This window comes from Panulirus ornatus, chromosome 32 (assembly GCF_036320965.1).
Source record: "Panulirus ornatus isolate Po-2019 chromosome 32, ASM3632096v1, whole genome shotgun sequence".
Classification (NCBI taxonomy): Eukaryota; Metazoa; Arthropoda; class Malacostraca; order Decapoda; family Palinuridae; genus Panulirus; species Panulirus ornatus.
Genome location: NC_092255.1, coordinates 5,866,603 through 5,891,510, shown reverse-complemented (window position 1 = coordinate 5,891,510; position 24,908 = coordinate 5,866,603). Strand labels below are relative to the sequence as shown.

General features: G+C 43.5%; 1 protein-coding gene across 2 annotated transcripts in view; it reads right to left on the bottom strand.

The window, feature by feature from the left end:
- Positions 1-24,908, bottom strand: part of LOC139759014 (G-protein coupled receptor GRL101-like) — a 215,754-nt gene that overhangs the window by 36,825 nt on the left and 154,021 nt on the right. For both annotated transcript variants that reach the window (XM_071680901.1, XM_071680900.1), the window contains exons 13-18: positions 23,540-23,677; positions 21,524-21,643; positions 13,600-13,708; positions 4,969-5,043; positions 2,033-2,176; positions 798-869 (exon numbers count right to left, since the gene is read on the bottom strand). In XM_071680901.1, coding sequence (XP_071537002.1) covers positions 798-869; positions 2,033-2,176; positions 4,969-5,043; positions 13,600-13,708; positions 21,524-21,643; positions 23,540-23,677 — 658 coding nt within the window. The remainder of the gene's footprint in view (positions 1-797; positions 870-2,032; positions 2,177-4,968; positions 5,044-13,599; positions 13,709-21,523; positions 21,644-23,539; positions 23,678-24,908) is intronic.

The following is a 24,908-nucleotide window of genomic DNA, read 5'->3' as shown; positions in this document are numbered from 1 at the left end:
CTTAAGTTGGGATGTGAGTTTGAATGGAGAAAAATTGGGAGAAGTGAAGTGCTCTCAATATCTAAGAGTGGATTTAGCAGCGAATAGAACCATGGAAGAGGAAGTGAGTCACTTGATGGGGGAAGGGCTTAGGTTACTGGAGCGATGAAGAATGTGTGGAATGAGAGAACATTACTTCAAAGAGCAAAAAAATGTTTGAAGGAATAGTAGTTCAACAATGTTATATTATTGTGAGGCATAGGCTATCAATACGGTTGTGCGGAGGAGGGTGGATGCGTTGGAAGAAGACACAAACAGACAGACTGACTGATGGCTTTACCCATGAGGTTAAGCATCTTCTGAATGGATGGTACAGTAAGCTAGATTTAGGTATGGGAACCGCAACTTTCACCACTAGATTTGTGAGGCTGATGCTTGCTTGAGAGAGAGTTTTGAGTTTAGAAGAATAAAATGAAAGTTATTTGTTTTTTACTCATCATCTCTTCTTGAAAACATTTACTGTGAAGCTTCGACGCAAACATGTTAGAAAATGGGTAATTGAAAATCACATGTATATTCACATTAAGGAGGATTGAAAAAGTATTTATATTTTGGAAAAAGAGAGCTAAAGGCTTTTCATATAAATAACTTTGACTATCACTTATTTCTCTCTGTTGATAAAGTGGCGGCATGATGCGATTGAGTCATGATAACCACTTCTCTGCAATCCACGTTATGTTAATGGTACTAAGGGCATAATGGTGAGGAATGGAAAGAGAAAATGAAGTGTTAAGGGTTGGGCGAGAAGGAATACTTACAGTGTGGGGAGAACACTCAGGCCGTAGAAGGCGACAGGACCCAGCGAGGTGATCTGGTTACCGTTGAGGTGCCTGGAACAACAGTAGAGTTACTGGTAGGCTGGACGTGGCTTGAGTGGTCAACACAAGGTACTGGAAGGTGAAGGGTAGCGTCAGTACAGGAGTGTGGCAGTGCGGGTTTGACACATGTAGGGCAATAGGTGGTCACAGGTACTGCAGGGGTCTGCTAGAAGTACCATAGAAGTCTGACACGAGTTTAGTCTGAAACAGCTCGAACAATACTCTAACACAGATACTGCAGTAATCAGACACAAGAATGCGGTAGCCATTATACAGGCATATATATATATATATATATATATATATATATATATATATATATATATATATATATATATATGATCCCTGGGGATAGGGGATTAAGAGTACTTCCCACGTATTCCCTGCGTGTCGTAGAAGGCGACTAAAAGGGGAGGGAGCGGGGGGCTGGAAATCCTCCCCTCTCGGTTTTTTTTAATTTTCCAAAAGAAGGAACAGAGAATTGGGCCAGGTGAGGGTATTCCCTCAAAGGCCCAGTCCTCTGTTCTTAACGCTACCTCGCTAATGCGGGAAATGGCGAATAGTTTGAAAGAAAAAAAGAAAGAAAGATATATATATATATATATATATATATATATATATATATATATATATATATATATATATATATATATATATGGGAGCGGGTGGCTGGAAATCCTCCCCTCTCATTTTTTTTTATTTTCCAAAAGAAGGAGCAGAGAAGGGGGCCAGGTGAGGATATTCCCTCAAAGGTCCAGTCCTCTGTTCTTAACACTACCTCGCTAATGCGGGAAATGGCCAATGGTATGAAAGAAAGAAGTGAAGGATTACAGCAAACTAAGCAACCAAGAATATTGCTAATGCATTCAGTTCGCTAATCAACTCTTCTTACACAATTCAGAGGCCATGGAGTTGACACGAGGAGGTATTCAAAGAGTCTAGAGATTGTGGGAATATTACATGGAGAAATTTAGGATCGACAAAGATTGTAGGTGTATCACCAGAAGGTGTTCAAAGTGTCTACAAGACTATAGAGGAATCAGGAGCAGATAGAGTGAACAGAGGCTGAGGCACAATGTGTAAGTACCGTAGGTTGTTGAGGCACTAGAAGCCCTTTTTCGTAACTACATATATTCTTGAGTACTTAATTTGGTTACGAAAGGGGTGATACTCACAGCGTTCGGAGGTTATGGAGGCCGTCAAATGCACCTTCCGTCAAGCTGGTGAGGTTATTTTCCACTAGGATGAGGATACGGAGGCGCCAGAGATACCTGAAGGTCCCGTTCTTAATGTGTTGGATGTGGTTCCTCGAGAGGTCGCTGTGGTGGAGAGAAAAAGTAATCAGTGGTGCTCGAGGAGGAGTGTGTCGTCAACGGGGCTAGAGGAGAGGAAAGGGGGGGAGTGCAATGACATAGGGAAGGAGGGGGGAAAGTGGGAGTAGCACTAGAGGTGTTGTCGATGGTACCAAGGGGTGGAGGAAGGACGTGGTTAATGGTACCGAAGAAGAACGAAGTGTGAGGGGGTAGTTGTGCTGAAAAGGTGGAGGGATGGGGCTAGTGGTAGCGGACAGGAGGAAGAGTGTGATTAAGGGTGCTGGGGAGGAGGAGGGATGTAGTTACGGGTGCTGGGGTAGTGGGAGGGATGTGTTAAGTGGCGCTGGGGGAGGAAGAGGGATGTGGTTAAGGGTGCGGGGGGATAGAGTTACTGGTCCGTGTCATATTCGCTCGGTATCTCCTGGTGGAGACTGGACCGTTATTAGTCAAAAGACTCATGGAGGAAAAGAGAGAGAGAGGTATGGGAAGTAGCACGGAAGGAAATTGGAATGGGAGTGCAATAAACACACAAGAAATATCCCGGCAAACGAGAGAGAGAGAGAGAGAGAGAGAGAGAGAGAGAGAGAGAGAGAGAGAGAGAGAGAGAGAGAGAGAGAGAGAGAGAAGTGCCCACATATTTGCAAGACAACACCCCAGAGGCTTCTCTTGATCTTCGCAGCGAGAGTGTGCACGAGTGACCCTCCAGCCCCTGGTCTGTACAGACAAAAGATTCATGTACAGTTCAGTCTCTCTGTTCTTTTTTATTCCTCCTCGTTCTGTATCATCGTTAAAGCTTCTCTGTTGACCTGGCTGACCACTCCCCACCACCATACACGTAAGGTGCAAAGTGTCTTGCATCACAACTCTGCAGCCAAAGAACATTTTCAGTCTCGAATTCCTTTCGACGTATCCACGACAAACTTCTCGGCTTTTGGCCGAGATTTTTCAGCCATTCCTGTGGGATTTTATCTAGCATTTCGAATCAAATGGCCAACCGCAGTTTACGATCTTTGATTGTAGATGTCTGGCGAGGGAATCTCCTGGCCATGAAGTGTGTGTGGCAGACAAAAATTAATAGTCTTTCCTTTCCCAGAAAGCTGTCAGTTCAGCGGTGTTCATAATGGGGTTGTTTTACGAGGAACTAGCAGATGCCTATGTGCAGCTGACGCCACTAGATGCAGGGAGATGCCACCACTAGATGCAGGGAGATGCCACCACTAGATGCAGGGAGATGCCACCACTAGATGCAGGGAGATGCCACCACTAGATGCAGGGAGATGCCACCACTAGATGCAGGGAGATACCACCACTAGATGCAGGGAGATGCCACCACTAGATGCAGGGAGATACGACCGCTGATCCTGTAGCTTAATAATATTCAGGAAAATATATTTCCAATACCTCTCTCTCATCTGAAAAAAAATATTCTCATTTTCCAGGAGGATAAGAAAAAAGGGAAGGACATATCCAAAAACTTGAAGCGCATTGTATGGAGTCATGGGGGTAGAGCATCACCCTCATGGTTTCTCCTACATTCTACATTATGCATCACCCTCATGGTTTCTCCTACATTCTTCATCATATCATGATAATTTCTCTCCATCGTATTGAGTTTTCTGTACGTGAAATCTTCGTCCATGTTCCCTCCACCTGGGAAGAAGTGGTTTCAAGGTGTCGTGGGAGCTAACAAATTAGCTGCTTGGGGTCATCAACACCGTGAAGGTTCCTTGGTTATTATCATATGATTATACTTAATCGCCGTCTCCCGCGTTAGCGAGGTAGCGCAAGGAAACAGACGAGGAATGGCCCAACTCACACACATACACATGTTTATACATAAACGCCCACACACGCACATATACATGCATATACATTTCAACGTATACATAAATACACATACACAGACATATACATGTATACACATGCACATATTCATACTTGCTGCCTTCATCAATTTCCGTCGCGACTCCGCCACGCGTGAAATAGCATCCCCCCCTCCCCCTTCCAGCGACGTAGCGCCAGGAACAGACCAAAAAGGCCAAATTCGTTCACACTCAGTCTCTAGCTGTCATGAGTGATGCACCGAAACCACAGCTCCCTTTCCAGTTCCCACGGACTTTTCCATAGTATATCACGCAAATCAGGTTCCAAGAAAGTTAGTTTCTTCTGTTAGTTGTCTCTGTCAACAAAGGTTCACACCTTTAGCCTCAGTTAGTCCAAGTTGAGATCAAGACAACTAAACTTAACCAAGAACTACGAATAATTGTGGATCACTGGACACTGTACAAGTAAAGGCTCTGTAGCACCAACACTTGGGACAGATTGCAAACGCTTGTATAACTCGATCCGCACACATGAGTGGGGAGGGGGTTGTTATTCCATGTGTGGCGAGGTGGCGATGGGAACAAATAAAGGCAGACAGTATGAATTAAGTACATGTGTATATATGTATATGTCTGTGTGTGTATATATATGTGTACATTGAGATGTATAGGTATGTATATTTGCGTGTGTGGACGTGTATGTATATACATGTGTATGTGGGCGGGTTGGGCCATTCTTTCGTCTGTTTCCTTGCGCTGCCTCGCTAACGCGGGGGAGACAGCGACAAAGCAAAATAGGAAGGTGAGGAACATATATATAAGGCTCAGTAATGACGACTAGAATAAGAATTATGCTTTTGTGATTTAGGACACTATCGTGGAGGGATGACACTCCCCTGGAGGAGGAGATCATCACTGTGGTGGGATTAGCCCGACTGACAGACAAAGTAGAGGAGCCGAGGCCAAAATACTCACAGATATAGGATGTTGTCGTGGCCTTGGATAGCCTTCTCCTGCAAGGTCACGCTCAGATTGTTGTTGGCAAAGATGCTGCAGGAAGAAAATTGAAAACAATTTGTAAAACTAGTTTGTAAATAAACAAAAATCAATCGCATGTTTACCAAATGGCGTCCTAGCTTCGTCTCTTCGATGTATATCAACTGACTTATATTTCTCTCTTGTGTCTCCCATGATGATGTGATTATGACACGAAAGTATTGTCACCACTGGTTGCATCTCCTCCATACCTTCTCATCCGTACCACCTGTATCTCTCGTGCGGACTTTCCTGCACCAACTGTATTTGCCAAATTGTCATTCCTGCACCACCTGTATTTCCCAATCTGTCATACATACACCACCTGTATTTCCCACACTGTCATCCCTACACCACCTGTATTTCCCAAACTGTCATCCCTACACCACCTGTATTTCCCAAACTCTCTTTCCTACATCACCCATATTTCTCGAAACTGTCATCCATACAACAACTCCATTTTTCAAACTGTCACCCTTGCTCAACTGTATTTCTCAGACTATCATCCCTACGCCACTGTATTCATCAAAAGGATCATCCCACCACCTCTTACACTTTCAACAGTTTTCACTTAACTACCCATATCTCTCACACGATCTCAAACCCTCTGCCAGTTTTGCATTAGCTGTTCTTTGAGCCCCACACATCTAATTCCATACATCAGCTGTATCTTGGTGTTTTCTGCCTGACCTATGACTACCACAATTTCCTCTGCACTAACCCCATATCTCCCACACTCTGTGCCCAAGGATCAGTTACATTTTTCCCCATACGTTGTCTAGTTTGAAACATCATATTCACGCAATCTTTGTTCTTGGTCACCCACACTTTTCACTCTTCGTCCCTTGTGTGTCTCCCACACTCGCTGTCTTTCCTGTATCATCTTCATCATTTACCATCTCTGACCCAGGCAGAATCTTTATCTCCCACATAAAACTGTGTGACCAATATTCTCCAGCTTATCTTATACTATTCCTCTCAAGCATCAACTGCATTTCATATTTCCTATCTATTTCGTTAATGGCAAAGACATTCTCTTTCCTAATAAGATCTTAATGGCAATAACTCAACAACCAACTCCTCAATTCGGTCAAAAACCATGTTACGAATCCATCCTATACTCATCAGTATTCTATTTTTCATCCCCGTATGGGATGATGATGCAATTCCTCTGCAATTTCAGCAATCGTGCGATTCTCTTTTCTTATAGATTGGCCAAATACTACCTTTTACCCAACGCATTGGTGTCTTTTCCTGTCTCCTTGTACTGCTGAACATATCTTTAAGTCATTGTATTGTATCTGGACCAGCTGCTTTACTGATATATCCTGGTTTATCGTCATACCTTGGGGTTTGCCTTTCAGTTTTTCATACCCTTGTTTTTGACCTGACGAAGGCGAGGCACTCATTTGGTGTTGCAGGATGACTGATCAGACATTCTGAGCTCCCAGTGCGCCTGAGGATATATCGCGGGCTTTCTTCCCTCTCCTTAGAAAGATAAGAGCCAACCATGACAGAAGGAAGAATACAGCGCCCAGAGGTATAAATTCCCAAAGTGAAGTAGCGTCAGAAAGAGCAAAGAATGAACATCCCTCCCTGAAGATACCTTGAGGCACACTGAGGAGGGTTGCTGGTGTTCGCACCCTTAGAAACAATAGTCTTACCAACCATATGTACGATGATTTCATTACTGTGTTTGTACCTACAATATATCTTAGTTATGCATCATCTTTGATGATATATATCGACAATGTTTTTCTGTGGACACTTTATTTCAGAACATTCTGTTGACTTGCCTCGATAACGCCTCGTGCTTAGAGATAGAAAATTCTATTTTCGCAGTTTGTCCTGACATGCACAGCTGCTCTCTGCGAAATACTTCATTTTTTTTTTTTTTTTGGAGAGGTGGTGGGTTGTTGCGTCCGTAGTGCACTGCCTATTCGAGGTGGGGTCTAGCTAGACTTAGGTATAGTGGCAATTCTACATCCTTGCTTTGTATGTAAAGTTTCAGTTGATAAATCCTTATTTGCTTTCTTAGCGACTTTGTTACAACAGTACTGAGTCTATTGTTGTAGACAGTGACACCCTCTCCTTCTCACACAAGGAGTGTCATTTATCGTGTGGTCTATCAGGTCATAATTGAGTTTTTCACTCAGGTTTCCTTCTTGCACCAGCTGACACATACTGACGATAGATGGCACTGATCATTTTCTCGACCATTCAGCCTTCATCCTGGAGAGATTTTCGTCCTCCAAAATTCGTAAATGCTTTCCCTTGTCTTTTCTTTTTTCCGTTTCATAATCCATCTATATTTTGATGAAGGCCAGGCTTTGATGTGGGGTTTTGTCCGTGATTGGAGCCTCCAACATAAGAAATAACTATCAACATTGCTGTAAAACTGGTCATCGCTAAAGTTACGACAAAATGCAAGACTTCAAATCTTACAAATCATAATGATCTTTGCATTGCTTTTAACCAGGCAAATCTGGGATGATATCGTGAACGAAGATGATATGGATGTAGCTTGGACAAGATTCTCTCATGAAAATAGTAGAAAAAAAAAAAATATATGTTGTCAGTGCTAAGTAGACTTCTTCTCCAGAACGAAGCCCGGGGTGTGTGTGTGTGTGTGTGTGTGTGTGGGAGGGAGGGAGGGAGGGTTGACTGATGTCTTTAGAATTGCCTGGTGACTGAGAAACTAGCAATTAAGAAACTAAAGGAGAACAATAATGAACGTGAAGATTAATAATGTACATCTGCGTCGAAAAAAAAAAACGAAGAGACTTTCCTCATCCAAGTAAACGTCATTAAGGTGAGCGTATTGCTGACAAGACGAGCAGAAGCAGGGCGTAGTTGAGAGTCGTTAACCAGTCGTTCGCGCCACCATTTACGGAAAGAAAATGTCAGTTGCCAAAGATAGGGAGAACATTCAACCAAATTTCGACATACAAAATTGAAGATACATTATTAGAACTAAATGGAATGAAAGTAGATACAACGATTGGCTAAACTAAGCTTTATTTAGAGGCAATTAAGAATGTGGAAAATGTTTATGACCCTCGCTTGCTTCTTTCCTGTGAGTCACTTGCGACGTGGAGAGTTCCAGGAGAGAAGAATGTTGACAGTGTAATACCTACAGGCACAAGAGGTGATTAAAAACCCCAACACAGATATTATCAACCATTTAGCGTAGCGTCTGCAGTTGGTAACCAAATTCGCTTCTGAATATTTTTCACTTCACGTTACAGCTTCAGTGTGCTCGACCCTCCCAAACACACTGAATCAAATTTCCCCATTATCTTACTGTAATGTATCTTAGTATTTACCTCCCTCACCACCCCATCCATGAACACAATTCACAGCCATGGTGATATATCGCCAGAGAAACATCGGAGACTGAATGGAACTGAGCAAGACAGGACGAGCAACAACGGACACAAAGTGATCATCAAACGGAAGTGAGAAAATTAAGTCAGTTACAAAACGATGTATGCGATCGTAATCAAAAGTTATTAATCAAGGATAAAGCTGATCGCAGTGTTAAGGGAGGAGGGTTTTCAAATGAGAAAGGCAGTGAGTGGCAGCGAGGCGAGGGTCAATTAGAAGAGAAAGTGAAATATACAGTTAAGGGAATGAGGGATTGATTGCTGCGGTGGTAAACAAAGCGATTGGGGTGTTGAAAAAGGCGAATCTGTCGTCAGCCGCTGCAGTTGGAGGAAGCTAAAAGGCGAAAGTTTAAGAACAAAATCCGGTGAATCCTAAGGAATGCGACAAGAAATAGGGTATTGAGGGACGCGTGAACAAGCCAGCGATTATATGTGGGTTGGCGGAACAAGATATCTAAATGGAGGAAGAAGGAGATGGGAAAGAACTTCTTGAAGGATTTGAAGAATACATTATCTACCGTCTGTATAAGTAAGACACCGACAAAGCCAATACTGAGGACGAAGATTTTAGTCGACTGTGAGAGTATGACAACAAAAAAAGGGGCCCAGACCCACCAAAGTGATTTCTACTGAGGAGAATAATATCACGAGATAACGTAGCTCCTAATTAAGAAAGAGGGAGACGTTTGATGGGACGCACTTTGAGACGGACATAGAACAGGAGGAGTTGATGACAGTATGGGAGGAAATGAAGCTGGCCGAAGGATAGGAATTTAGAAAAGTCTACGGAGGAGATACAGGTTTTTTCGATCTACTACTCTGAAGGGGTCAGGAAAGGCAGCAAAGACAAACTACTGCAACAGTTAGGGGATCGAGGGCTATTTCATAGTGGAGGGGATCGAGGGCTATTTCATAGCGGAGGGGATCGAGGGCTATTTCATAGCGGAGGTAATGATGATACAAGGAGAGAAATGGAACGAAACTGAGCTTTCAGATCTCAAGAAGACGTTGTATTTTCAAAAGTATTACAATAAATTCAAGAACTTAGGGGAGACAATGCCGTTGTGGGAGCTTCCCTGACACCAAGTTAGATCAAGATATCAAGAAAGAGTTTATGTTCCTTCGAGTGGCCTATGCACTGATGGCGGTAAAAGGTAAACCAGCTGAGGATGGGACTTCTAAGTGGGAGTTTACACGATGGGTTATGTGGAGAATGATATACGAGCCGATTCGGGCCGTTCAAACCCCTTTCTGCTGGCTCCTGAAAGGGGTTCTACACCCTCCCTTAACACCATCATTCCCTTCCTCTGTTATCACGACAACCTCCCTCATCATCACAACCACATCATCCTTCCTTCCTCACCACCACCACATTCTCTCCCTTTCTGATAACTACAACTTCCCTTACCACCACCACCACTCCGTCCTTCCCTGACCTCCATTCTCTCCCTCACTATCACCACTCCCTTTCTCCCTGACCAACTACAACTTCCCTGACCACCATTACCACTACCACTCCGTTCTTCCCTGACTTCCATTCTCTCCCTCACTATCACCACTCCCTTTCTCCCTGACCACAGGAATCTTCCTCACCACACGTCCCTGTTTACCACACACCTTTCCCCTCCTCGCCAGAAGCCAACTTGCAGCGGGCTTAAAAAAAAGAGTATAAGAACCAATGCTTAAGAGGATTGCTGCCTAAGATGGAATTTTACCAATAGCTTTCTTGATCTTCAGGGAAAACTTGGCAGCGGTTGGTAAGTTGGATAATGGCAACTTAACCACCACCTCACCTTCACTGCTTATCCTTCAAAGCATCGATAGCTACCAGGGTAACTGGACTGCAACCAAAGATAAGACTCAAACGGTTCTTTTAGGTCTATACTACGTCCTTCTCTATCTTCAAGGGATTGTTTCTGGACTTCGCCTTTGATCTACACGAAGGAATCTATAGTTACCCTGCTCCTGCATAGGGTTAAGCCTCAATGCAGCAGGGATAGCTACATAAGAGGTATACTTGGGTTTGTCCCTGTGGAATTAATGACGATGTCTGCGCCATCTCCGTCCAGGGTCGAGCGCATAGGCTCGACTCCTGATTGCGCCAGTCGGTCCACAGTCAACCGAGCTGTTCATTCACTCCTAAGGGGGGGTTGGTCGATAAAATGAGTCCTTGACATCTCAGCTTACATAAAGAGAATAACGACGATTAACTGGAGTATGACAACCTTAATTCCTTAATGGTGTCAGCATCGACCATCGAAGACTCGAGATGATGGACAGTTCGTTAACAACAACACGAAACCTCGCACGGTAGTGAGAGTCACAGAAGAAAGCCAGAGCCTCTTGAACACACACGCACACACACACACACACACACGGACACCAGAAACCCACCACACACACACAGTCCAGGGAACATATCCAGCCCGAATGTACCATTCTTGGTATGTTCCGAAGCTCTGTGACATCATGATCCTTAACTACTCGAGAATAATATTGTTCTGATCGAAAGATGTGGTGTTATTGGTGTTATTGTTAATGCATTCCCAGGCCTTATAACCTGGCGTGGGTAAGATGTTGGCTTAAGACTGCACATCCGCCCACGTCTCCTCCTTCTACGCCTTCAGTATGGTAACACCGTAACTTGATCCGTTGCCCACAACCGGGTTAATCTATCGTAACGAGCCAGGTAACTTCGAGGGAAGATTGGTTTAACTCCGGACCAGAATTCACCTAACTTCTGACAATGAAAAAGATAATGTTGTTTTGTGATTAGTTAGGATTATGTTGTGTTATTGAAAGTTCTCACACCGAAAACTTCTGAGGCGTTGTGATATTTCGTATACTCCCTGTATTGTGTCCTACAGATGGCTGGGGTTATGATGAGGCGTTCTATTCATAATATGTTGTGTGGTGTTCGCCATATGGTGTTTTTCAGCAGTTATCCCTGAAGCAGAATAGATGTGCTGGATGATGTGGCTTACTGTGTCTGTATCTGCTTCAAACTTGGGTCTCTCCAGGTACGTACCAGGGGTTGTAATCAATACCTTTAAACTCTGGTGGCTCATTTGGTTGACTGGAATTCCTACCTCTAACCCTAGGTTGTGGGAGTACTCGGCCATAAAAACAACAGCAAGAACAATAACAATAAAATATATCTTTGGCGTGCATATACTTCCTAATGTATTTTTTTGATATACTGTTGCTGTAGTTGTGAGTGGTCGCTATATCGGTGAGTGGGTGTTGTGGGTCATATATCATCATAACCCCTCGCCATGTAGGTGTTATATGTTGAGAGTAACACAGTACCTCACAACCTCTGGTTGTAATGGCGTCTGTTCCCGGCTGCTGTGTGTATTTCCTACATCTTCGTCGTGCAAATTATGGGTTATGATGTGTTCTCACAACAGCCCGTCGCCCTGTTGTTCTGTGCTCCCCTTCCGGCCATATCATCTTACAACCTGTGGGTTGTGAGGTGTTCCCCACATCCTTTTTAGACGAGCAGATGTTGAGTTTATGATCTTCCCTGTCCCCGGTGGTGGTGGGTCCTGTAGTCCTCTCTCTCTCTCTCTCTCCCTCTCTCTCTCTCTCTCTCTCTCTCTCTCTCTCTCTCTCTCTCTCTCTCTCTCTCTCTCTCTCTCTCTCTCTCTCTCTCTCCAACCAAGAGCAATTCAGCGGAGAAAGGAACTCTTGTATACAAGCGTTAGAAATTAGGCAACGACTCCTATCTTGTGACCCAATATATATATATATATATATATATATATATATATATATATATATATATATATATATATATATATATATATATATATATAACAGGGAGGTGTATAGACTCGTGAACCGAGCCAAGAGAAGGTTTTGAAATGAGCATTGCAATAGTTAGCACTGGAGATCCTAAACCTATCTACCGGTGTATCAATAGCAAGAAACACGAAAGGAATGGCATAGGATCCTAAGTCCAAGAGGATGGGAACCCACTGTGGATGAGAAAAACATAACAACAAGACCTTAAGAAAAATATAAAGAATTACGTCTATCTTTACACTGAAAAGGAGCGACACAGATTCTGAGACAGCGATAGATAGCACACATACGAGTCCAATTTCCCGTCACAGTTAAAAAATAGATATTAATAGAGATAGATAAGTTGAAGATGGATAAAAGTTCCGTTCCTGATCGTTTCCATCAGCGAGTCATTAAAAACCGTCAAACAGTGTAATGACCAAATGATTAGCCTATATCTTTCAATAGATCTCTCCAGGACGGGTTAATGCTAGAAGACTGGAGACTGGGTAACGCTTCCCAAAGACGCAATAAAAGGGAAGTCATGAAATGCCTGGTGATGACCATCCTATTAGAACTTACAACCATTATATGTACACTTGTAGGGTCAATGGGTTGATAGAGACAAAGTCTTAACTTGCCTTGAACAACACGGTGTGATCACTCATACACAGCCTAGGGTTGATAAGGTACAGATAATGCCTTAGAAACCTCTTTGAATATGATCATTAATACAATTCAATACCCTCGACCAGACCAAAGTAACCAAAGTACCCCACGGCGACCAGACCAAAGTAACTGATATTATATTCTTGGACTTCTCAAAAAGCATTTGACAAAGTACACCCCACGGTAGATTGATACTTAAAATTCAAGGCTTTGGGGGATTACTGGATGTGTATGTCACTGTATAAGGACTTGGTAACGTAACAGAAGGCAAGACATTACAATGCGCGGTATGTATCATCACACAGGCCACCCGTTACTTGTGGAGTCCTATAGGGGGTCTGTCCTAGGGCCTGTACCTTTCGTCACCAATGACACTGATGCAAGACTGAATACTTTCGTCACCATAATGCAAGACTGAATACCTTAGTGTTCGTTCATACCAATGATTCTACACAGAACAGTCACGCTGGACGTTTTGACTAGTTCTTTGAGTTGATCTTTAGATCTCTTTATAAGTATCTCGAACTTGCCTTCAACATCTGTGGACCAGTGGCATGGTTGGTTCTTAACTGTGCAACATAGCTTTTGGCGGGAGATGCGCTACATCCCTATTTCGTGTGTGTGTGTGTGTGTGTGTGTGTAAGTGTAAATAGCCTTAGAAAGTATCTCTTACAAGAGATAACTCAATAGATAACATGGCCAATAGGTAGCACTCTTCTGGTATACTTACAAGCGGTTGATATTCTCTTCAATGTCTGGAAAGTATTGGAGGTCGAGGCCTGTACAGTCAGCTTCCAGGTGTTGACAACGGCACTCCGCTGTCCTGGAACACTGGAACGCTGAAACAAAACCAAGTTATACCAACCTGGAACATTGAACCACTACTGTGATATCAAGTCTTATCATTTATCTCACAAACCTGGAGTCATTTTAACCTGATGGCCATAGATGGCAACCCAAACAAAAGACAAGTTATTGGACCTGACTGGAAGCCTTGGAGATCATAGTCCAAAGAGACACTTTTGCATTCACCACCCTCACCATCCCATCCATGAACAGATCAAACAGCCATGGTGACATCACACACTCCCTATTGCAGACCCATCTTATCCTAAAACCAACTGCAACGCTATCAAGTTTTCTTTGTGGTCTCACCAACCTCAAGTACTGTAAGAACATCCAGTTTTCTTCAGTACACTAAAGAACAACACTATGGTTTGTCACTCGTACCAGAGATCTTGTGCGCTGAATCACTACAGCAATGACAGATCACGATAACCTGGTAGACAGCAACATCAAATAACCACTGAGTATTTTGGTTCAATATCCCCCAAAACTCTATTGCCCTTGTATATAAGGCTTATTTGCTGCCACATGGAGGATTAGAAAGTATGTTCAAGTATATTAGACTCTCTCAACGCTTGATAACCAAACAACGAAATCCCTAAATCCCTTAAAACATACCTTTAGCCACTAGATATATCATTATCTAAAATACTAAAGTGATAATATAGGTTATATCATATAGAGAGCGGGGGGGGGGGGCTGGAAATCCTCCTCTCGTTTTTCTTTTTTAATTTTCCAAAAGAGGGAACAGAGAACGAGGCCAGGTGAGGATACTCCCTGAGAGGCCCAGTCCTCTGTTCTTAACGCTACCTTGCTAACGCGGGAAATGGCGAATAGTTTGAAAGAAATATCATATAGGACGCATTCTCAAGACAGCCATAGTTAAGTGTCAAAGGTTTTTCTCAGTACTTGTCAAGTTTTGGCCTTTATACTACTACTGTACCATCACTGGTGACAGTCACCACATTGCCTATGTATCGTGAGTTAGTCTCAAGACTGAAAACCTCTATCGTAACCCCTGGCCTAGGTAGACTCTTGCAGTGTCATGCATTGGTCTGTACCATCATTGGTAACATTCACTACAGTCCCCGATCTTGGCTACAGCGGTACCCTAGTCTGTAGTACCATCACTGGTAACACCCAGGACAACAGAAGTATGACGACTTCGATGCCCTCGGAGGGGTAACCCATGTAGATCTGCTTCTCACTGCTTATGGTACAGATGCTACTTGCTAAGGTTCAGCTCAAGGATGTAATAGAAAAAAAAGACAATGATCAGAAAGCAAAGATTGCTTGTCAAGAAATAGGTGTACCTAGTACTCCAGCGGTGTTCTGCTACGCAAGCAAATGAAGTAGAACAGTCAAACACAAACAAAAATATAATGCAAGTGAGATCCATTTCTTTAGGGAAACCCTACATTAGTTTCCGTTAGCTAAAAGTTAAAGGTATGAGGGTACTAGAGTACTAAGAAATACGTCATCCTATTTAGAGACAAGACACTTCAGTAAGGCATGTAGCAGCAGAAGCAACAGCCAGCCTGTGATTGCCTCCGGGGGGAACAGACGTCTCTCGAGTAAAATCTCCTGGGGAGACCAGAGGCACGTTCTTGTCACTGTGCCAATCAGTTGTACACGGTTCTTATCCGGAGTAAACACGTCTCTGAACTGAAGCTTATGTTGACCATTTTCCTAATATTCTAGTGGGATATGAAGATGTATGATCTCAGTGACGTGAAGATATGGAGGTAGATTTAAACAATGGATATTAGAAGAATATTTCATGAGAAACTCAGGCTTCTGAACCAAGGAATGGCCAGTTCTAGTGACTCTACAAATAGAGTCACCAGAAGAACCACATATTACATTGTACTCGAAACGTCCCTACTACACTGGCTATACATCTCCACAGACAGATTGTCAACAGTCTAGAATAATTCTTAAAGTAAGATTTAATTTTCCAAGTGCTTCTCCAGACCGGTAAAACAAGTTGTGGCAGATGACTGGACACAAACACACAGGAGGGAACACTTATCATATGTGCTTACGATGAGAAAAGGAGTTTTGTCAATAGAATCTCGATTCAACGGACCTCAAAGACAACGGATGCTGTCCACCACTCACTAGAAAGTCGCCCATATCATCATGGACTCAGTCTGATATCTTGCGACTAGTGGCATCCTACGCAAACGATGGGCCATCGTCGATATGGCTCATATTTCCCGTTCATTCCGGTGTTTGTTTCGGCATTGTTAGCAACAGAGTGAACAAGACTAAGCAACAATGGCCCATAAATACAATGGTGCGGGAAGAAAGCGAGCGATTCTGAGCATTACACAAAAACTAGAGTTAAGTGACCAGCTGGAGTATGGTTGATCTGTTGCCTTAGTGTGTGAGGAATATGGGTTGAAGAAACAAACGGTATAATAGTTATATATATATATATATATATATATACGAACAAAGTGCATAGGAACGCGCACCTTAATAGAACATACAAACCTCCAACAGCCAGGATCGAACCCGGGACCCATGTGCAGCAGGCGGGAGCGCTACCGCCAGGCTATGATATACCTCCGTGTTGTACAGTTAGGTTCGGTAAAATGCTATCTGCTTGGCTGTGTAAGCCTGATGGGAAATGACCGGTGTAGACTCCTTTGCTCACCAACGTGAGACGAAGGGTATTCGAGTACATAGCATTCGAATAGCCATTTCCCTATTAAGGGCGATCATAGTCTAGCGGTAGCGCTCCCGCCTGTTGCACAGGGGTCCCGGGTTCGATCCTGGCTGTTGGAGGTTTGTATGATACATATATATGTATATATATATATACATATATATATATATATATATGGTTTGTACAGCAGTGATGAAGAAGATGAGGAAGAAGTACCAGTGATAAATGCAAAATTTCCAGTTATACGAGATCACATACACTGTATCATGAATTACACTAACGTGTTCACTAACCATGTTGTGCATGCCTATAACGAACATACATTTTCGAGCATTCATTGACTATCAGGAAAGGGAAGCAGTACGGCAATATGACTCAAATGAAGCAAGCTCGACTCCTTCTTCAAACTTGCCAATAAGAGACTCTCTGAGTATGACTGCTCCTCACCACAACCTTGCATTAATAAGAGGTCACAGGAGCATCATTCGACCCCCCTCTCCCCGACTCGGAATGGTATTCACTTAGGATCAACACTACTAATCACGCCAGTGGAAACGCATCTATGAAACACGACCGCTAATATTCTTGTCTTATTCTTTTTTTTTTTCCACGCTGGAGGCTTCAGTCACGGACGAGAGTCCACATCAAAGCCGGACCTTGATTGAAATATAGAAATGTCAGTGAAAGGGGAAGAAAAAATAAAGAAGAGACGAGGAAAAATATTCATGAATTAGGGTGGATGTGGCCTTAGAACAGGAATGGTTTAACGATGAACTGGAAGAGGGTCGTCTTCGTCTTGGAGGAAGAAGGGATAAAGGCTTCCATTCCTGCAATAATAAACTTCTGCTTTGTGTTTGGCGGAGGCACAAGCATCGCCACATATGTGACAGCTGGGCTGGGCTGGGTTATGCTAGGCTGGGCTGGGCTGGTCTGGGCTGTGCTGGGAGAAATTAAAAGAAAAAAAAAGGGCTGGATGAAGTTAAAAAAAGAAACACAAATTCTTGCTTCTCCAGTTTTCTATCCAGTGAATAAAACTGGTTTTTTTTTTTATTCGTTTATGCTCTACAACGCATTCGCAAATATTCGCGCTCCTGCATCACTAAACTCTTATTCTCTCAGATCAGTACTCTAATTCTTCTTTAACTCAGCCAATTTTTGCTCCTTTCGCTCTGACTCTCAGTGAATTATTACCCAGACCCGAACCACTCCTCCTCCTGCTCCTCCTGCTCCTCCTCCTTCTTCAGTACACTTGCGTTAACGTCAGGTCTTCATACGAGAGCACAAAACTGGCGCTCTTTCTTCCTGACGTTGGACATCTCTTATCCTGCCACAGGAAAACTTTAGTTACCGTTCTCCTGTTCAGGTCTTTCCATCCTCTCTCTCTCTCTCTCTCTCTCTCTCTCTCTCTCTCTCTCTCTCTCTCTCTCTCTCAGCCTTTACCCCACACGCCTTGGAGAAGCCGTGTGAGTTATGGCCTCGTATTCATTCAGTGGACTGTATATTTTCTTACTCAAGAACAAAAAATGTTTCTCAAGTTCACGTTAAACAATATTTTCTTATGGAAGGATCGGCTTATCTTGTTACTTTATCTTGTGAAGTTTTCTGCTTCCATCTTCCAGTCCATCCTTTTTCTCTTGGTAATGTTATACATAACATCAGTTTTGTGTTATTTCTAACGTTATCTCCTTTTGCGGTGTATATCTGAATCTCCAGACCTACAGTTCGTTTTGGGGTCTATCTTCAGCTGGTCAGAGACCGCTAAGAAGATTACATCGCTGACCTACTTACAAGCAGCGCAGACTATGTAGACTCCAGCCACCAACCAGAAAGCTGTCACAGTTGGTGCATAGAAAGGTCTATTGAAAGTCACTTCCACTTTAAGTAATATTCTTTCATTTTCTTTAGTAAGTCCTTTTCTTCGTAACCTTGCATTAGTTTGTAAGAAACATTATTTTGTAGCAATGGAAGCTAAGTCATTTGGTCAAGGGGCTGATTTAATTACATATGTTGGACGTGTGTATCAATCGTTCAAAATCTTTTCCACTCCATCCTTCCACCTCCAATTTGGTCTCTAGCTTCTCCTTGTCCCCTCCACCTCTGGCACATATATCCCCTTAATCAATCTTCCCTCACTCATTCTCTTCATTTGTCCAAACCATTTCAACATGCACTCCTCTGCTCTCTCTACCACACTCTTTTTTTATTTCCACACATCTCTCTTACCCTTTCATTACTTACTCGATCGAACCACCTCACACCAAATATTTTCCTCAAATATTTCACTTCCAAAACATCCATCCTCCTCAGTACAACCCTATCTATAGCCCATGCCTCGCAACGATAGAAACATTGTTGGAACTACTATTCCTTCAAAAATACCCATTTTTGCTCTCCGAGATAACATTCTCTCCATCCACACATTCTTCAACGCTCCCAGAACCTTTGCTCCCTCCCAACCCTGAGACTCATTTCCGCTTCCATAGTTCCATTCGCTGCTAAGTCCACTCCCAGATATCTAAAACACTTCACTTCCTCCAATTTTTCTCTGTTCAAACTTACATCCCAAGTAACTTGTCCCTCAAACCTACCGAACTTAATTACCTTGCTCTTATTCACATCTACTCTCAACTTTCTCCTTTCACACACTTTTCCAAACTCAGTCACCAACTTCTGCAATTTCTCACCCGAATTAGCCACCAGCGCTGTATGATCAGCGAACAACAATTGACTCAGTTTCCAGGCCCTCTCATCCCCAACGGGCTGCATACTCGCCCTTCTCTACAAAACTCTTGCATTTATCTCCTTAACCACCCCGTTCATAAACAAATTAAACAACCATGGGGACATCACACACCCCTGCCGCAAACTGACCTTAACTGGGAACCAATCACTATCCTCTCTTCGTACTCGCACACATGCCTTACATCCTTGGTAAAAACTTTTCACTGCTTCTAGCAGCTTACCTCCCACACCATATACTCTTAGGACCTTCAACAAAGCATCTCTATCAACCCTATCATATGCTTTCTTCAGGTCCACAAATGCTACATACAAATCCATCTGTTTTTCTGAGTACTTCTCACAGACATTCTTCAAAGCAAACACCTGATCCACACATCCTCTACCACTTCTGAAACTACACTGCTCTTCACCCTCTCAATCAATACCCTCCCATATAATTTCCCAGGAATACTCAACAAACTTAAGCTTCTGTAGTTTGAACACTCACCATGCACTATGCATGCATTCCACCAATCCTCAGGCACTTCACCATGATCCATACATACACTGAACATCCTTACCAACCAATCAACAACACAGTCACCTCCCTTTCTTAATAAATTCTACAGCAATACCATAGCCTGAGCTAGGCACCCATTTTATCGACTAACCTCTAGGGGTGGATGAACAGCTGGGTTGACTGTGGACCGAACCTATGCGCTCGAACCTGTGTGGCCTGTAAATACGTCACGATCGGGAACGCTAACCGCTACACCACAGGAGTCCACTTTACAAACATCATTGCTCTATATAGCACCTGGTTTGATTTCCATGGTTCACCTTGACCAGGGTCGTCTATCACCTTCAGTGTGGTACTTCAACCAGCACCCCTTGAGGTGCCACTTGAGTGCCAATCCTTCATCCAGCAGTCCATGATGATACGAGACATCAGCTATACTAGCATGTGTTGGATGCTAAACCTTCACCACAATGATCTATCATGATCCTGGACATCAAGTATATAGCATAAACTAAATGCTAAATGCTATCTAAACCGTCCATTACGTTATTAGACATCAATTACATTGATGAACCAACCCGACTGAAGTGTAGGTGATGTGTTTTTATGACTGTTACAAGACGGGAAGTCACACACACACACCTACAAGTCTTAGAAACTTTCTGACGCACAACTTTGTCAGCACCCGGCTCTAGCATCCCGGCTCCAGCCACCACTCAGACCAGACGTCTATGTTCTCTACCTAACCAGGCATTAACCAGGAGTCTCGCCGCGAAACATGCCAAGAGAAAACGGAACCATAACCAAACTTTACATCAGACTTCAGACGAGCTTCGGGGTATGTGAACTCTATTATGTTAAAGCTTCCAGGAAATGGTTCACCGAGAGTAATTTCCTCCTTGATGCTCGCTGTTAAAGCGGCCTAGTTTTAAAGTTAGGTGTAATCTAATCCTTTCTCACAAACTATAAAAGAAAACTACGTAAGCGATCCAAACCTTTTTGTTTAAGCTACGCTAGATCAAATACTTGCTCCTGAGAGTTAGCAACTGGTCTTATATCAACAAACAATAAACGTAGATGATGTGCCATGAAATAAAAGTTTGTCACAAACAGGTTCTGGTCGCCTAACCATGTAGTCTGATCCTACCCGAAAAAAAAAACAAGATCTAAGTCACCAAGAGAGTCATATGAGCCAACCAAACGACCAGGGAAAATGGTCCAGGTAAGCTTTTCATATGAATCCTACAAGTTATAGACCGATATTGGTGAGCCACGAACAGATCCTTATGGAGCTCAAAAAAGTTCCTGAAGAGAAACCTAATGTGCCGTTCTTCCACAGTCAAGAATATAGATTTGTGAGCCCATGATAACGTCTGCATCTTTGTCTTTCAGGAATTATGATAAGCCAACGTTTGGTCTTGTTAACCCAATAACATCCCTGGCAGACGAGCTAGAAGGCAGCAGCTCTGCCAACCCAGAAACATGAAACAGTTCTCTGCTGAGAATTAATCTATTAACACTCCAAAATACAGCCATTGATAATCACTACTCAGTACCCAGGGATCCTGGTATATAAAAGAATGATCTTTGTTATTAGCCAGACCTCAAACGATATCAACAAATTCCTTAAAGCCAAAAATTAAACCTTTATACACAAACAAGAGACTGTAGTAGGCCAACTGTGTATACTGAAGAGCCATCACCACCTCCAAACTATAAATAATATGAATAATACATACAAAGATAACTGATGGTAGCTTACTTATAGGCTGTGATAAACCAGCAAGAGGCCAAGGTAAACCATGACTAGCGTTACTAACAGGTCCGGCAAGCCAAGCCAAGCAACAGACCTTTTGAAAAGCAAGAAACAGAAAACCAGCAAGTGAAACTCACGGCAGTAATCCTCGTCGTCCCACGTCTCTGGACAGTCGATGGGCCCATTACAGTGCTTGGAGGCATCCAGGCACGGTCCAGAGAGGCACTTGAACATTCCAGCTGGGCATTCCAGCGACTCTGAAGGGATGAAGAGAGATGGTGAGGTTAGGCGGGCGATGAGGATGTCTCGATGAGGGATGAAGAGAGATGGTGAGGTTATGTACGCGATGAGGATGTCTCGATGAGGGATGAAGAGAGATGGTGAGGTTAGGCGGGCGATGAGGATGTCTCGATGAGGGATGAAGAGAGATGGTGAGGTTATGTACGCGATGAGAATGTCTCGATGAGGGATGAAGAGAGATGGTGAGGTTAGGCGGGCGATGAGGATGTCTCAATGAGGGATGAAGAGAGATGATGAGGTTATGTACGCGATGAGGATGTCTCGATGAGGGATGAAGAGAGATGGTGAGGTTATGTACGCGATGAGGATGTCTCGATGAGGGATGAAGAGAGATGGTGAGGTTATGTACGCGATGAGGATGTCTCGATGAGGGATGAAGAGAGATGGTGAGGTTATGTACGCGATGAGGATGTCTCGATGAGGGATGAAGAGAGATGGTGAGGTTATGTACGCGATGAGGATGTCTCGATGAGGGATGAAGAGAGATGGTGAGGTTATGTACGCGATGAGAATGTCTCGATGAGGGATGAAGAGAGATGGTGAGGTTAGGCGGGCGATGAGGATGTCTCGATGAGGGATGAAGAGAGATGGTGAGGTTATGTACGCGATGAGAATGTCTCGATGAGGGATGAAGAGAGATGGTGAGGTTAGGCGGGCGATGAGGATGTCTCGATGAGGGATGAAGAGAGATGGTGAGGTTATGTACGCGATGAGAATGTCTCGATGAGGGATGAAGAGAGATGGTGAGGTTATGCAGACGATGAGGATGTCTCGATAAGGGATGAAGAGAGATGGTGAGGTTATGTACGCGATGAGGATGTCTCGATGAGGGATGAAGAGAGATGGTGAGGTTATGTAGGCGATGAGAATGTCTCGATGAGGGATGAAGAGAGATGGTGAGGTTAGGCGGGCGATGAGGATGTCTCGATGAGGGATGAAGAGAGATGGTGAGGTTAGGCGGGCGATGAGGATGTCTCGATGAGGGATGAAGGTTTGGTGTTCTTATGGTATGAGGGAGACGTCAAGGCTCGGGGGCTTTGGTGAAGTGGTGATGGTGATGTGATGTCACTATGGATATGTGACTCTGGTGATGATGTGATGTCACTAAGAACATGTGACTCTTATGGTAATGTGATGTCACTATGAACATGTGACTCTGATGGTAATGTGATGTCACTATGAATATGTGACTGATGGTGATGATGTGATGTCACTATGAACATGTGACTCTGATGGTGATGATGTGATGTCACTATGAACATGTGACTCTGATGGTGATGATGTGATGTCACTATGAACTACATCATCCCACACGGGGATGCTGTACTCCCCATTTCCCCATTACGTTGGACGAAATTTCCTTTCGTATTTATTCAGTCTGGCTCATGGAAGTCGCCCAGGACCACTCCTCTGTCAATCCTTCCCTCAAGGGATTTTAAACCATCCCTGTTTACTGTCCCTCTTCCTAAACTGGAGGAAAACACATCTGTTTACCCTGCCTACATACTCCTGCTTCCTCTACTCATTCTGAATAGACGCCACGCCATTCCTCCTTACGCTACTCACCCTGAAGAGACATCAGGCCTTCTGCTTCCTCTACTCTTCCTGAAGAGGCATCAGGTCAAAAACGAAACATTTTCCTATTTACATTTCTCTCTCCCCAAGGAAGAGCTGAGCTACTCCTAATCTTTTTTTCTTCTTACTCCAGGAGTCAGCTGGGTGCCTTTATCCACACCATACCTTTCCTTAGCTGAGAAACAGGCTACTCCATCCTACTCCCACTTACATGAAACCACCTCAAAGAGGAGGAGAGCCCCATTGGCTACTCCACTCTTCATGAAGCAGGTACTTACTGCAGTCCAGTAGGTGAGAGCCGTCGACGCAACCACGATGTCGGTCGTCGAACACGATACAGCGCTCCTCCTCCGAGATACACTGCAGGCCGCTGGCGCACAAAAAGCCACCTGGCTCACACTGGGAGATATGTTCACCTGCAACCATGTCAACACACAAGTACGTTACTCCTGGCAGTATATATGTCAAAGGACACAATGGGTATTACGTAAAGTCTCAGGTCCTGTATAACAATAACGTATGACTTAATGGTCTTCCATACATGACATACGAGAGGCTAGAAGGTGTATGAAGTGTTCATGAAAGTAAGGATTCTCACGTTTCCGCAACATAGACACACATTGATGTAGCTACGGTACTTCAACAAATTTCTTTGATGATGATCTAGACTTTGACAAAAAAGCGAGCACTGTAGAATGGTGTTTTTCCCATTGCCAAAGGGGCGTTGTGTACTGGTGTTGTAATCTGTTTCGTAAAGTATCATAAGAACGAAGTCTGAGGGCTATAGATAGAGTTGTGCGCAGGAGGATGGATGTGCTGGAAATGAGATGTTTGAGGACAATATGTGGTGTGAGGTGGTTTGATCGAGTAAGTAATGAAAGGGTAAGAGAGTGTGGTTGAGAGAGCAGAAGAGGGTGTTTTGAAATGGTTTGGTCTGATGGAGAGAATGAGTGATTAAAGATTGACCTAGAGGATATATGTGTCAGAGGTGGAGGGAACGAGGAGAGGTGGGAGACCAAATTGGAGGTGGAAAGATGGAGTGAAAAAGATTTTGAGTGATCAGGGCCTGAACATGCAGGAGAGTGAAAGGCGTGCAAGGCATAGAGTGAATTGGAACGATGTGGTATACCGTGGTCGACGTGCTGTCAATGGATTGAGCCAGGGCATGTGAAGCGTCTGGGATAAACCATGGAAAGTTCTGTTGGGCCTGGATGTGGAAAGGGAGCTGTGGTTTCGGTGCATAATACATGACAGCTAGAGACTGGGTGTGAACGAATGTGGCCTTTGTTGTCTTTTCCTAGCGCTACCTCGCGCACATGCGGGGGGAGGGGGTTGTTATTTCATGTGTGGCGAGGTGGCGATGGAAATGAATAAAGGCAGACAGTATGAATTATGTATGTACATGTGTATGTATATATATGTCTGTGTGTATATATATATGTATACGTTGAGATGTATAGGTATGTGTATGTGCGTGTGTGGACGTCTATGTATATACATGTGTATGTGGGCGGGTTGGGCCATTCTTTCGTCTGTTCTCTTGCGCTACCTCGCTAACGCGGGAGACAGCTACAAAGTATGATAAATAAATAAATAAATAAATATATATATATATATATATATATATATATATATATATATATATAT